The sequence below is a fragment of the Melanerpes formicivorus genome, unplaced genomic scaffold (assembly GCF_026170545.1).
Source record: "Melanerpes formicivorus ecotype bairdi unplaced genomic scaffold, bMelFor1.0.p_v2 SCAF_18, whole genome shotgun sequence".
NCBI lineage: Eukaryota > Metazoa > Chordata > Aves > Piciformes > Picidae > Melanerpes > Melanerpes formicivorus.
In genome coordinates, this window is record NW_027142370.1 from 15,431,585 (window position 1) to 15,446,261 (window position 14,677).

At 49.0% G+C, this 14,677-nt stretch overlaps 1 protein-coding gene across 1 annotated transcript in view; it reads left to right on the forward strand.

Annotated features, from left to right (window-relative positions):
• Nucleotides 1-8,018, forward strand: part of LOC137446732 (catenin alpha-2) — a 727,090-nt gene extending 719,072 nt beyond the window's left edge. Inside the window, exon 18 of the mRNA XM_068149689.1 lies at nucleotides 7,185-8,018. Within this exon, the coding sequence (XP_068005790.1) occupies nucleotides 7,185-7,472 (288 nt within the window). The 3' untranslated portion in view covers nucleotides 7,473-8,018. The remainder of the gene's footprint in view (nucleotides 1-7,184) is intronic.
• Nucleotides 8,019-14,677: the final 6,659 nt, after the last annotated feature.

The window sequence follows — 14,677 nt, forward strand, 5'->3', positions numbered from 1 at the left end:
GAAAGCTTCCCTATTGCAGAGTTTGGAATCATTCTCTGCCTGCCATGGTCATTCTGAATCAAGCTGTCACGTTGCACCAAGCAAAACACCTTGCAGAGCTGCAGTTACACCCCCAGCCTTCTTTTAAGCAAGCCAAAGTTTTATCACCTCAAAATGTGATGTGAGTTACTTTGTGCTACAGTTTGAAGGGAGAACTTTAGCCCAGACCCCCCCAAACTATTTAGTTACCAGTAACTATATCTCTTTCTTCATTTTACTGGTGGAGTCTGTGGTAGAAATTGCACTTCCTAATTTGTTTGGCAGTGCTGTTAGCTGGCCTGGCCTGCAATTTTGCAGGTCACTCTATTTGTGCTGCTTAAATATTTCCAGACTAGGAACTAGCAAGAAGCCTTTTGATGTCTTCTCCCACTTTTCAAGGTTTATTAGAATCAGAAATGATATAAAACAGTCTTAAACAACCAGCACTTCACAAATAGCTACCTCACTGGAAATAGAGGGTATTTTTCCCCCTCTCTATTTTCCCTGACTTTGTATATTTCTGATGGTGAATACGAAGCTATTTCTTGAAATTAAATTGTCACCTTCCTAAATTCTGTGGTGTAATTCTTCCCCCCATTACAGTCAGGTGATGATCCAGGGAGAATATCTCTTTTAATTTGCTTTACTGTTAAGGAGGAAGTTTCCTTCATTCTCTCCTGCTTCTTCAGCCCTTTTCCTGTTGTACTTGCTACAACCTCCTTTCAGGGAATTGTAGAGAGCAAGAAGTTCTCCCCTGAGCCTCCTCTTCTCCAGGCTAAGCAACCCCAGCTCCCTCAGCCTCTCCTCACAGGGCTGTGCTCCAGACCCCTCTCCAGCCTTGTTGCCCTTCTCTGGACATGCTCAAGAATCTCAAAGTCCTTCTTAAATTAAAGAGCCCCGAGATGGACACAGGACTCAAGGTGTGGCCTAACCAGTGCTGAGCACAGGGCACAATGACTTCCCTGCTCCTGCTGGCCACACTATTCCTGATGCAGGCCAGGATGCCATTGGCCTTCTTGGCCACCTGGGCAAGAGAGATCAAAGAAGAGATGCAGAGAGCTCTAAGAAGCAGAACACTGATCTTGGACAGTCGGTCAGAGGCTCTGCTAGCTGTTCCCTAACTCTTCCTGGGCAGTCATGTTTGCCCTCTGCACTGTACAACAATTTCCTAGTGCAACTTTTGTTTTGGAAATGTTATTTTTTCCCCTTTTTTTTTCCTTCCCCCCCAATTATTATTAACACTCTCTCTTTGGAATGCTGCATGTGTTTCTGTGCCCACATTTTGTAAGGAATTAAGGCTTGATTCATTGCCCCCTCCTTCCAGTTTTATGCCACTGCAGCTCTGCTGGTTATAAAGCACAGCTTAAACCTGAAGTAACAGTGGTGGTGTGGAAAGATCTAAATGTTAATTGAAATGGTGTTCATTCACTTTAATTTCTTCTTTACTGAGCCATAACACGAGCAAGGAGCTGGAAGCAGGCAGAAAAATCACTGGAAGTGCTTAGGTAGCCAAACTGGGTACATGGGATGGCTACCAACAGATTTCTGGAGGACACTCAAGGCCTAATACTATTATGGGGAGTTTTATGTCTCTTTTCTGATTCCAAGGCCTGAAAGCATTTCACAGTTTGAATGGGTTTTAAGGGCAAAGACCAAGTGTCTGCACATTAAAATGTGATTAATAGTGGTGAAAATAGGGAGCTCTTATCTACCAGAACAGCAGATTGAAGCTAGAGATAATTAAAATGGCATCAAAATACGTCATGTGATTAGTAGTGCAGGTTTCTGCATGCCCTTATCAATATGCTTCATAGAATTAATGTGTTTGAAGATTGCAGGTTGCATCCTTTGTATGCTTTTAAGCATCTAATTCTTGCCTCACTGGAAAAATGAGCACTCCTGTGGAGACAGACTGAGAGAGTTGGAGTTATTCCATCTGGAGAAGAGAAGGCTCAGAGGAGACCTAATTGTGGCTTTCCAGTATCTGAAGGGGGCTGCAAGAAAGTTAGGGAGGGACTTTGTAGCATGTCAGGGAGTGATAGGACTGGGGGGAATGGAACAAAACTAGAAATGGGTAGATTCAGCTTGGATGTTCTTCCCCATGAAGGTGGTGAGACCCTGGCAGAGGTTGCTCTGGGAGACAGCAGAGGCCCTATCCCTGGAAGAACAAATGTTACAGAAAACCTGTGTCTGGAACCACATTAATCTATAGACTTACCTGTTGTTTTTGATGTCCTCAGCTGTAAGCTAATACTGATTATTAAATACATAGAATCATAGAATCAACCAGGTTGGAAAAGACCTCAGAGATCATCAAGTCCAACCAATTACCTAATACCTAACACCTCCTGACAGCTAAACCATGGCTCCAAGTGCCACATCCAATCCCCTCTTGAACACCTCCAGCGATGGTGACTCTACCACCTCCCCAGGCAGCCCATTCCAATGGGCAATCACTCTCTCTGTATAGAACTTCCTCCTCACCTCCAGCCTAAACCTCCCCTGGCGCAGCCTGAGACTGTGTCCTCTTGTTCTGGTGCTGGTTGCCTGGGAGAAGAGACCAACCTCTGCCTGTCTACAACCTCCCTTCAGGTAGTTGTAGAGAGCAATAGGGTGGGGGGAAGTGAGGTTATTACAACCAGCAGATGGAATTCACTCAGGAATGTGCAAAGCAGGCTGGATGCAGCAGCCACTTTCTCCACGCCGCCTGTTCGACGGCGTCGCTTTATATTCACTGTCAGTCCGGCTGCATTTCCAAAAGGATCATTTAACAATGAAGAATGCCTGATTGTAGATCTCTGCAGTCAATTAGAATATCTGCCTTTAATAGACTCTGATCTTTTATTTGCCAACAAACATACAGATTGCCTTATAAATCATGCAGCAGCCTGCTTACAGCACAGCGCTGCGCTGAATTATGTTGCGTTGCTCCCGACTGAGCAGCCATGTTGCTGCTACAGAAGGCAATCTCACATCTTTTCACTTAGGTTCTTTGCCTAAGAGGAAAAAAGTACAAATCAGTCCTGAGGGGAAAAAAAAGATATATATATATATATGTATATATGACAGGTCTCAAGCACAAGCTCTGTGAGGAGAGGCTGAGGGAGCTGGGGTTGCTTAGCCTGGAGAAGAGGAGGCTCAGGGGAGACCTTCTTGCTCTCTACAACTACCTGAAGGGAGGTTGTAGCCAGGAGGGGGTTGGCCTTTTCTGCCAGGCAACCAGCACCAGAACAAGAGGACACAGTCTCAGGCTGCACCAGGGGAGGTTCAGGCTGGAGGTCAGGAGGAAGTTTTACACAGAGAGAGTGATTGCCCATTGGAATGTGCTGCCTGGGGAGGTGGTGGAGTCGCCATCACTGGAGGTGTTCAGGAGGAGACTTGATAGGGTGCTTGGTTGTTGGTTGGGTGGTGTTGGATGATAGGTTGGACATGATGATCTTGAAGGTCTCTCCCAACCTGGTCTATTCTATTCTATTCTATTCTATTCTATTCTATTCTATTCTATTCTATTCTATTCTATTCTATTCTATTCTATTCTATTCTATTCTATTCTATTCTATTCTATTCTTATCTGTTCTATTCTATTCTATTCTATTCTATTCTATTCTATTCTATTCTATTCTATTTACTGGGGGCAGGGAATTAATTCTGCATTTCAGAGAATCAGAGAATTGTCAGGATTGGAAGGGACCTCAAGGATCATCCAGTTCCAACCCCATCTCCCAAAGGCAGGGACACCTCACACTACATCAGGTTGCCCAGAGCCACATCCAGCCTGGCCTTAATAACCTCCAAGGATGACTCTTCCACCACCTCCTTGGGCAACCTGTGCCAGTATCTCACTACCTTCATGGTGAATGGCACCACGGACATGAAAATCATTAAAATTGCCTGGAGAAGAGGGGGCTCAGGGGAGACCTTATTGCTCTCTACAGCTGCCTGACAGGAGGTTGTAGCCAGGTGGGAGTTGGTTAGTTCTCCCAGGCAACCAGCACCAGAACAAGGGGACACAGTCTCAAGCTGCACCAGGGGAAGTTTAGGCTGGAGGTGAGGAGAAAGTTCTTCACAGTAATTAACCATTGGAATGTGCTGCCCAGGGAGGTGGTGGAGTCACCATCCCTGGAGGTGTTCAAAAAAGAATTGGACATGGCAGTTGGAGCCATGGTTTAGTTGTCAGGAGGTGTTAAGCATTAGGTCATAGGTTGGACTTGATGATCTCCAAGGTCTTTTCCAACCTGGTTGATTCTATGATTCTATGTATTTAATAATCAGTATTAGCTTTACAGCTGAGGAGATCAAAACCAATAGGTAAGTCCATAGATCAATGTGGCTCCAGACACAGGTTTTCTGTAATATTTGTTCCTGTTCACATCAGTCACTGACACTTCAGAAAAAGGTTATTCCTGAACTCCTCATCTGTTAATGATTCAAAATACTTGGGGTGAAGTATGAGTTTTGTTGTTGTCTTGTGAGTGTTTATCCTGGTTACCTTCATGTCAGTGAGGTTCAATAAGGCGAAGTGCAAAGTCCTGTACTTGGGTCAAGGTAACCCTTGATATCAACACAGGCTGGGAGATCAAGGGATGGAGAGAATCCCTGCAGAGAAGGACTTGGGGGCGCTGGTGAATGAGAAGCTGGACAGGAGCCAGCAATGGGCTCTGACAGCACAGAAGGCCAATGGCAGTCTGGGCCGCAGCCATAGCAGAGTGGCCAGAGATGGAGAGAGGGGATCCTGCCCCTCTGCTCTGCTCTGCTGAGACCTTATCTAGAGTACTGTGTCCAGCTGTGGAGCTGCCAACACAAGAGAGACATGGAGCAGCTGGAGCAGATCCAGAGGAGGGTCAGGAAGATGATCAGAGGGCTGGAGCACCTCTCCTATGAATACAGACTAAAAGAATTGGGACTGTTCAGCCTGGAGAAGAGAAGGCTTCAGGGAGGCCTTAAAGCAGTATTTCAATATCTGAAGGAGCCCTGTGGGAAGGCTGGGGAGGGACTGTCCAGAAGGGCCTGTGGGGATAGGACCAGGGGCAGTGGTTTGAAACTGGAGCAGGGCAGATTTAGGTAGGACATCAGGAGGAAGTTCTTTATTAGGAGATTGGTAAAATACTGGAACAGGTTGCCCAGGAGACATTGAAGATCAGACTTGGTGGGTCCTTGGGCAACCTGATCCAGTTTGAGGTGTCCCTGCTGACTGCAGGGGGATTGGAGAAGATGACCTTTGAGGGTCCTTTCCAACCCAGTCTGTGAATCTGCAAAATACAGAGCAGTGTTTGGAGGGAGGCAGACCTTTTATGCTGATTAAATATAACAAAGAACTTATGGCACAACTGGGGTGGAATTGAAGACATAAAATAATATTACAGCCAAAGCTGTCCTTGCAAAGTGTGAGGGGGGAATTAGTATTTAAATATTTGTTAAACATTGAAGCAGCTTCCATGGTAGAACTGAGAGGCTTGGTCAAAAAGAGTGTACCCCACTTCTGAACATGAGCCTGCAGTGTGCCCAGGTGGCCAGGAGGGCCAATGGCATCCTGGCCTGCATCAGGAACAGTGTGGCCAGCAGGAGCAGGGAGGTCATTCTGCCCCTGTACACTGCACTGGTTAGGCCACACCTCGAGTCCTGTGTCCAGTTCTGGGCCCCTCAGTTTAGGAAGGAGGTTGACTTGCTAGAATGAGTCCAGAGAAGGGCAACAAAGCTGGTGAGGGGTTTGGAACACAGCCCTGTGAGGAGAGGCTGAGGGAGCTGGGGTTGCTTAGCCTGGAGAGGAGGAGACTCAGGGGTGACCTTATTGCTCTCTACAACTACCTGAAGGGGGGTTGCAAACAGGCAGAGGTTGGTCTCTTCTCCCAGGCATCCAGCACCAGAACAAGAGGACACAGTCTCAGGCTGCGCCAGGGGAAGTTCAGGCTGGAGGTCAGGAGGAGGTTTTACACAGAGAGTGATTGCCCATTGGAATGGACTGCCCGGGGAGGTGGTGGAATTGCCATCACTGGAGGTGTTCAGGAGGAGACTTGACAGGGTGCTTGGTGCCATGGGTTAGTTGATTAGGTGGTGTTGGATGATAGGTTGGACACGATGATCTTGAAGGTCTCTTCCAACCTGGTTTATTCTATTCTATTCTATTCTATTCTATTCTATTCTATTCTATTCTATTCTATTCTATTCTCCAGTATTGTGGGAAGGGGATGATTGGACATCCTAAAGAGCAGCCTGGGTTGCTGTAGTACTTAAGATCATACTTTTAGCACCTCCCCACTGAGGGTGTCCCGTTGGAGTTGGACCTGCATTTTGGAACGTGGAGATGCTGCTTTGGAAGTCCTCATGAGCTGCTTAAATCCTTTGGAAAATGTGGCCAGGGAGATGTATGTCAGCATGATAGAAGCTTGCTGAGTGGAAGCCCCAAGTGTTTTGATGCTCAACAAGTTACTGCAGGCCTCTTATATGCAGAGGACCCAGTAAGCTAAGTCAGACTCCTGCATGGGAGAAACACCAAGGCTCTGTGCATGAAAAGTCTGCTGACCACCAGGTGAGGTTCCTTGTGAAATTAAATAGCTCTGATATGAGAGTAGCTACAAACCCCTGCAGTCAACTGTGTCATCTTTTTTATGTCTTTAGGGGTTTCAAAACCTTCTTTCATCTTTTCAGATGGGATTCTCCAAGCAGCTCAGCACAGGCCTCACACCGTTCCTGTACACACCATTTGGGGGGTGGGTGGGGTTAGCCTGGGCTTAATGGGAATGATTAGAACAAACCTGAACACTTTGGGGGGAAAAAAATCCCTGCTGACCTGTTTTGTGCTTTCTGACACATCAAAATTATTCTTTAAAGCTTTAAGTGAGAACTCAAAGAAGTATTGGTTTTGGTGAAACAAGGGGGGAACTTCTTCATCAGCAGGAGAAGAATCAACCACAAAAAGAACAACCAACACAAGTTTGCTTTTGAGTTGTTGAGGTACTTACCGGGAGGTACCCCAGCCTTACCTTTACAGTTTGCTGCATGCTGTTGCTGGGGCTTGGTTGACACAAAGCTACTTGATTAATCCTGAGGGAGAGGATTCACTTAACCTTTGATGAGGTCTGGGGCTACCCAGGCTTCATTCAGGAAATGCTGCACTGACCCAGTCGTGGAGTAACCTTGCTGTATGTCCTTTTCTGTTCTGTTTGTAGCTGGACAGTGCCACTTCCCTCATCCAGGCAGCTAAAAACCTGATGAATGCTGTGGTCCTCACAGTGAAAGCATCATATGTGGCTTCCACTAAATACCAGAAGGTCTATGGTACTGCTGCAGTGAACTCACCAGTGGTGTCTTGGAAGATGAAGGCCCCCGAGAAGAAACCTCTGGTCAAGAGAGAAAAGCCAGAAGAGTATCAGACAAGAGTGAGAAGAGGGTCCCAGAAGAAACATATTTCACCTGTACAGGCCTTAAGTGAATTTAAAGCTATGGATTCATTCTAAACCACCAAGCTCTGCCAGGAGGGTTTTGTATTCTTTTTTTGTATGCATACCTGCCGACCTGTATGCGGCTGGCATGGGGTGGGGGAAGCTGTGTCCGTGTGCATGCAACCCGAGGCTCGCCTCAAGGCGCTGCCTTCCTGCAGTGCCCACCTTGAGGCCGCTCTCTTCGCCTCCGAAACGGACTGGTCCCAAGCTTCCTTTTTAAAGCCAAACTCTAGCCTTGAATTGGCCAAAGAACCTGCAGCCCAGGGGGAACCCGGTGGGCTAACCCCTAAAGTCAAGCCTAAAACCCCAAGCCGTCTTTCTGCATGCGAGAAACCTTCGGTTGGCAGGTGATATTAAGTGAACAACCCATGGAATTGTAATGGTAGACCTTACAGCTTGTATTGCTTCTGTTCCAGTGCAAAAATATACTAGCCAATATGCTTCAATGTGTGGCCCAATACTTCAATGATAGAACTTTTAAGTCATCTTCATGATAAGTATGTGGATTTTTCAAACAGATGCAAAACTAACTCCATCTTAACAACCACAACGAAAAACCACCACACACAAAAAAAGGGAGTGCTTCTTTTATACCATATTTTGTTCTTTATCTTCTAGTAGTGTTCTGATTGCTCACATTTCAATTAATCCCATTAATATGGCCAGAGGTTTACTTTTGCCAATTGAATTCCTTATGGTGGAGTATGAAGCACAATATGGTGAGTGGCATTGCCTTTTATATCATGATGATGATGATGATGATGATGATTATAATAGTAGTCATTAGGAGACCTGGTGGTGGAATGTTTAGAGACATGGAAACTGACAGTGTGAGAATATAGAGGCAAATATGTAGGTGTAGCTTGGATTACAGGTATCTGACATACCATTGTAACCACTAACTCAATAAACTCATTTAACCTTGGAATCCTCTCCATGCCTCTTCTCTTTTAATGCCCAGGTACCTCCTGCACCACAGATGCTGCAGGCAGTGATTCCTTTTACAGAACCACACAATGTTAGGGCTTGGAAGGGACCTCGAAAGATCATCCAGTCCAACCCCCCTGCCAGAGCAGGATCACCTAGAGCAGGCCACACAGGAACACAGCCAGGTGGGTTTTGAATGTCTCCAGAGAAGGAGACTCCACAACCTCTCTGGGCAGCCTGCTCCAGGGCTCCAGCACCCTCACAGTGAAAAAGATTTTCCTTATGTTCCCATGGAACCTCCTGTGCTCCAGCTTGCACCCAGTGCCCCTTGTCCTGTCATTGGACATCCCAGAGCAGAGCCTGGCTCTGTCCTCCTGACCCTGCCCTGCACATCTTTATCATCAGCAATGAGGTCACCCCTCAGGCTCCTCTGCTCCAAGCCCCAGCTCCCTCAGCCTGTCCTCACAGGGAGATGTTCCACTGCCTTCATCATCTTTATGGCTCTGTGCTGGACTCTTTCATGCAGTTCCCTGAGGTCCTTCTATACCTGAGGGGCCCAGAACTGGACACAATATTCCAGATGTGGCCTCAGCACAACAGAGTAGAGGGGCAGGAGAACCTCTCTTGACCTACTAGCCACATCTCTTCTAACCCACCCCAGGATGCCCTTTGCCTTCTTGGCCCCAAGGGCACGTTGGGTTTTTGTTTGGTTGGTTTATTATTTTTTTTGTTGTTTTAGCAAAGGAAAGCAAAAATTCCATTCATTTCCTTGGTTTTTTCTAACCAGCATAGCCAGCCTGGCTCAGCATTAGTCCTTGTTTCCCAAATGTCACTGTTGATGACTGCTGCTCTGCTCTGCAGGTTGCCTGTGGGATCCCTGTTTGCTTTCACTTTCTCACCATTTGCATGTGGGCAAGCAAGGGCCAGGAGCACAGAGAGTCACTGGAGGGCTGCACAAACCTGGCCAATGCTGGGAGCCTCAGGGACCTTCCATGCCTCTGGCGAGCTGGACAGGGAGGAGGGGCAGTGGGTGAAGAGGGGGCAACAGCTCAAGTGGAGCAGGTTGAACTTACCTTGAGAACTGTGTCCAGTTCTGGGCCCCTCAATTTAAGAAGGACATTGAGACACTTGAAGGTGTCCAGGGAAGGGCAATGAGGCTGGGGAGGGGTCTGGAGCACAGCCCTGTGAGGAGAGGCTGAGGGAGCTGGGGTTGCTTAGCCTGGAGAGAGCTATGGATTCATTCTAAATGAATGGATTAAAGAAGAGGCTCAGGGAAGACCTCATTGCTCTCTACAACTACCTGAAGGGAGGTTGTAGCCAGGAGGGGGTTAGTCTTTTCTCCCAGGGAACCAGCACCAGAACAAGAGGACACAGTCTCAAGCTGTGCCAGGGCAAGCTTAGACTGGAGGTGAGGAGAAAGTTCTTCCCAGAGAGAGTTGTTAGCCATTGGAATGTGCTGCCCAGGGAGGTGGTGGAGTCCCCATCCCTGGAGGTGTTCAAGAGGGGATTGGATGTGGCACTTGGTGCCATGGTTTAGTCATGAGGTCTGTGGTGACAGGTTGGACTTGATGATCTTTGAGGTCTCTTCCAGCCTTGGTGATTCTGTCATTCTGTGAACTCGATACCTTCCTAGCTCCAGGGTCCAAGCTGCCCTGACCACCAGCAATAAATTGTGTCTTCTTGTCACCTACAGGGAAGGTTGAGAGATGGCTAACTCTAGCTTTGTTCTCTGATAGAATCTCTTTTCAGCTTCCTCTCTGGAGAACAGCTCTAGGCACTGGTACTTGTAAACCACCCATGGAGACCAGAAAGGCACCAGGGTGCAGAACACTAGCTGGGTTCAGCTGCAACATATCTTCAGGCAATATTTCACTCCTAGTTGATCCCAGGGAGCTGCATGGAGAGACCTTGCTGAGAGATCACCTGGGGCCATGCACAGGCAGGGCAGAGGCAGGGCTCCTGGAATCAGAGAGCGGCAGGGATTGGTCCAGAGCAGAGGGTTTGGGCATCTCTGCACGGGGGGAAGGGCCCAGGGAAGAAATTTCATATCTAGGGCACTGTGATACCCAAGGCTGCAGCATTCCCCACCCTCCCTGGGCACCAGCTCCCAGGGAAAGAAATCAGAGCTTTCTAGCAATGTCTTCTGTCCTTCACTTCCTGTTGCAAGGAGGTGGGCACCACTCTGTGATGTCACTCTGATGCACCACAGGTGTCACAGAAATACTGGAGAAGGCCCCAGGCGGCTGGGGCCCACAGCCCTTCAGTCTGCCCAGCAGCAGGACCAAGCCTGGCTGGTTGGGGAGAGGGCCAGTGCTGGAAGTTGCAGCCAAGCTGCAAGAGAAGGAGTTCTGATGGAGTTGCCTTCACCAGAGCCATCCAGGGCTTCTCACCTGGAGGAGCCCAATTGGTGGGTAGCTTCCATTCCACCTGGCTGCAGGAGGTGTCGTGGGAGCGTCTGGGGATGCTGTCCCTAGACCTCACACAGAAGACACCTCCCAAAGCTTGTCCAGTGAATCCCAGGCTTCCATCATGGAGCTCCATCATTGCTGGGAGCACATCTGTGGCAAAACCACTCAATCTGCAGCCCACTCCTTCCTCCAGAAACTGTGGATGGCTGTCAGCACCCATCTCTTCATCTGGTGGGGCAGTGATGGGATCTGCATTGTGGCTGCAGAGAAACTCTTCAGGAATGAAGTGCTGGGGAGGAGTGGAAAGATCTTTGCAACCCAGTCCATGAGAGGCTTCATTCTGCAGCTGACCACCCATGGCAATGGAGGCTGTTCTGCCACCTCGACCTCCCCTGAGGAGCTGCCAACAGCAGCAGCAGCAGCAGCAGGGGCTGCTCTGGGCAAGGTAGGTCAGGTCTTCCACACATGAAGGAACCCTGGGGACATTTGCAGGGGAAGAGGCTGATGGTCAGAGGACAGAAGGCTGTGGAAGGCAGGATCTGCTCAAAGAGTTTTGAGTTCATTGTGCTTCCTTTGAACCTGCCAAAGGACAGGATGGTCCTGTCCATTGTGCTTGCTCTCTGCCTTTCCCAAGCATTTCAGCCTTCTTGTGGCATCTGCTTCATGCTGACAAGATGCCCACCAGCAGCAGTCCTGTGCTTGACAGGTCCATTCCAGTGTGAGGTCCCTGAACTCCTGTGGCATTTGGGGCTCCCCATTGGTTTTCAGGCTTTTGCAAACCCTACACTTCCCTGCTCCCATGTGCTGAGCACACCAGGGTGCTTCTCACTTCCCAGTATCCAATCCTCTCATGGTCTTCAGCACTAACCTGAGGTCTAAAACATCCCCAAGAGCCCTTTGGAATGTCCACAGCTGCCTTTGCTGAAGGCAATCCTCAGTTATGGGGTCTCTGTCTCCTCCTTGAAAGGATGGCAACTAAGTCCTCTCCTTTCCATTTTGTAGCTGCTCTTCTCCAACAGCCCCATTTTTAGGTAAGATTCCCTCAGCCTCCCGAGGAGAGCTTGCAAAGCTCTGCTGGAAGGAAGAGAGCCCCAGCTGCATCCCCATAGGGCCCCAAGGTGATAGAGTCTAGCCCAGAAAGAGATGGCCTGATGCTCAGTGGGTGGAAGATGCTGCAGCAGAGAAGGAGAACATCCCTCAGACATCTACAGCCACCAGCATGGCACCCGCTGAGCCAGGGGCTGACAGCACCCTCAGATCAGAGAATTGTCAGGGTTGGAAGGGACCTCAAGGATAATCCAGCTCCAACCCCCCTGCCATGGGCAGGGACACCTCACACTACAGCAGGTTGCTCACAGCCACATCCAGCCTGGCTTTAAAACCCTCCAGGGCTTCCACCACCTCCCTGGGCAACCTGTGCCAGTCTCTCACCACCCTCAATCCTGACATCCAATCTGAATCTACTCATTTCTAGTTTTGCCCCATTCCCTGGGCTGTGCAGGTCCATTCCCACCAAAGTGGCCAAGCAGCCACACCCACACTGGCACCCAGGAGATGGCTCCTGGTCCATCATTGATCCCCCAACAGTCCCTTCCCAGCAGCCATGGCACTCTTTGAACTTCCACCTGGGCAGCCAAATGGAGCTGCTCTGCAGGTCCCCAATGCTGCCCTGGCTTCATCCCATGTTCCACAGATCCTGGTGCTCATACTGGCAGCAGCTCCTGCCCCTCCCCTCGCAGGGCCACCATGCAGCCAGGCTTCAAGTTGCTACCACTGCCCAACATGCATCTGTGAACCATGCAGCTACTGGCAATGGTAATGGGCCTCAATGGGAGCTCAACCAGAAGCAGTGAAGATCCTGGGGAGGAAGGAAATATCATAGGGGTAGAAATGGGTGAGCAGAGGAGTAAGAAAGCCTTGTTTGCTGTGCTCAGCAGTAAATGGTTTTGAGACACCTTGTCCTGCCTCTCCAGTCTCACAGTCACTGTCTCACACCTGGTGCAGGGGTTGCCTTCATTGCCATGCAGGGTTTGGCTCCAGCCCATGAAAGCCAAAGGCCTCAGGCCCCAGCACTGCCCTCAGCAAAAGGCCATCCTGGGGCTAGACCAGGAGCTGCAGCAGCACCTGTGACCACTCCAGCCAAAGCCACCCCTCATTGTTCTTGGGGACTCCGTGGCCCTTGCTCCCTCAGGTCAGAGCTAGGTCCAGGGGCAGTGGGGCAGCAGGGAGCACACTTGGTTTCTCCTGCACATCCCCAAGCACACCTGTGAAGAACCATTGCAGCTGGCCAAGCCATAACTGTCCTACAGGAATTAAACTTGGACTTAGAGATATTCAAGCCTTGAAGAAAAAGCTTTGAGGGAGAAGTTGTGACTAAGGCTGTGGCAGGTCATCAACCTCAGGATGCCCACATCTCCCTGACCATCAGCTGAGTGCATGCAGCTCCCCTGAGCTGTCCTGTGGGCTCAGGAGCAGAGGTTTGTTTCTCTGGCTTGCTCCTGGAGTGGGCATGGCCCGTCCCTGCTTCTGGAACTCACCAGGTGTCCCTTCCAACTCCCACCACTCTCTGCTTCTATAGGTCATGGATGTGCCTCTGTTTGATACTTCTTGCAGGTTTGATCAACTCATCTGAAGGAAGAAGCGGTGTAGGATGGAAATGTACATGGAAAGATGAGGAAGGTCACTAAGTATGGAAATGCTTTCATGGAGGGAGAGACTAAATAAAGAAAAGAGTCTCCATTCTCTTCAGGGTCATCAATGCTGAGGCTATGAGATGAGTAAATAAGAACTAAGTAATCAGTGGTCCTTGTGACTCAACACATTGGGACTCAAAACACAATGAATTATCAAACAGCAAGCTGAGTATCTCAAAAATAGATGTTTTTCCCCCTAAAATAAGTAAGTTGTGGATTTCATTTTCAGTGTGGCACAGTTGTCACAATGCTAACGATTCCACTGGCAGCACCAACCACAGATTCATTCCACATCTTGGGAACTTGCAGGCCTTAAAGTTCCAGAAGACCTTCAAAGTCAAACAGGAAGTGTAAGCATAAAGTAATGCCTGTGGGTTTTGGAAATGTTCCCTGCAGCCACTTCTCCACTGAGGTAAGGAAACTTGTGTCACCAGCACAGCATAATGAAGAACTGCTGGACCTCCACAACCTTCAACCAGCGCTGTGTCTGCTTCTGGTGACCATCCCCTTGGTTCACCAGCTGAAGGTGTGGGCACTATACATATTCTTCTGCACATACAGCCTTGAATAGTCTGGAGACTGTTTAGTGTGGAGAGATAACTGAGAGGGGATCTAATCAATGTCTATAAATGTCTGAGGGCTGGGGGTCAGGAAAGAGGGGACAGGGACAGCCTCTGCTTAATTGTGCCCTGTGATAGGACAAGGGGCAATGGATGGAAACTGCAGCACAGGAGGTTCCACCTCAACATGAGGAACTTCTTCACTGTGAGGGTCATGGAGCACTGGAACAGGCTGCCCAGAGAGGTTGTGGAGTCTCCTTCTCTGGAGACTTTCCAGCCCCATCTGGATGTGTTCCTGTGTGACCTGTGCTGGATTCTCTGCTCCTGCTCTGGCAGGGGGGTTGGACTCAAACATCTCCAGAGGACCCTTTCAACCCCTACCATCCTGTGATCCTGTGATGTGAATATTTTCTCTTCAGATTGTACCCACAGTGATGTGGGTGATGGCAGCACTGGTTCTAGAGATTGCAGTTATTAATTTCCTGAAGACAGAATGTAGCTGGTTTTACACCAGCCTTTGCCTCCAGCCAACGTGAGTGCACAGCAAGCAGCTAGTTGGAAGGTCACCATGGAGCTTAGCTGGGCATCCCTGAGCTTCTGTCCTGGCATGGTTGTCCATGCTCACTCTGAGC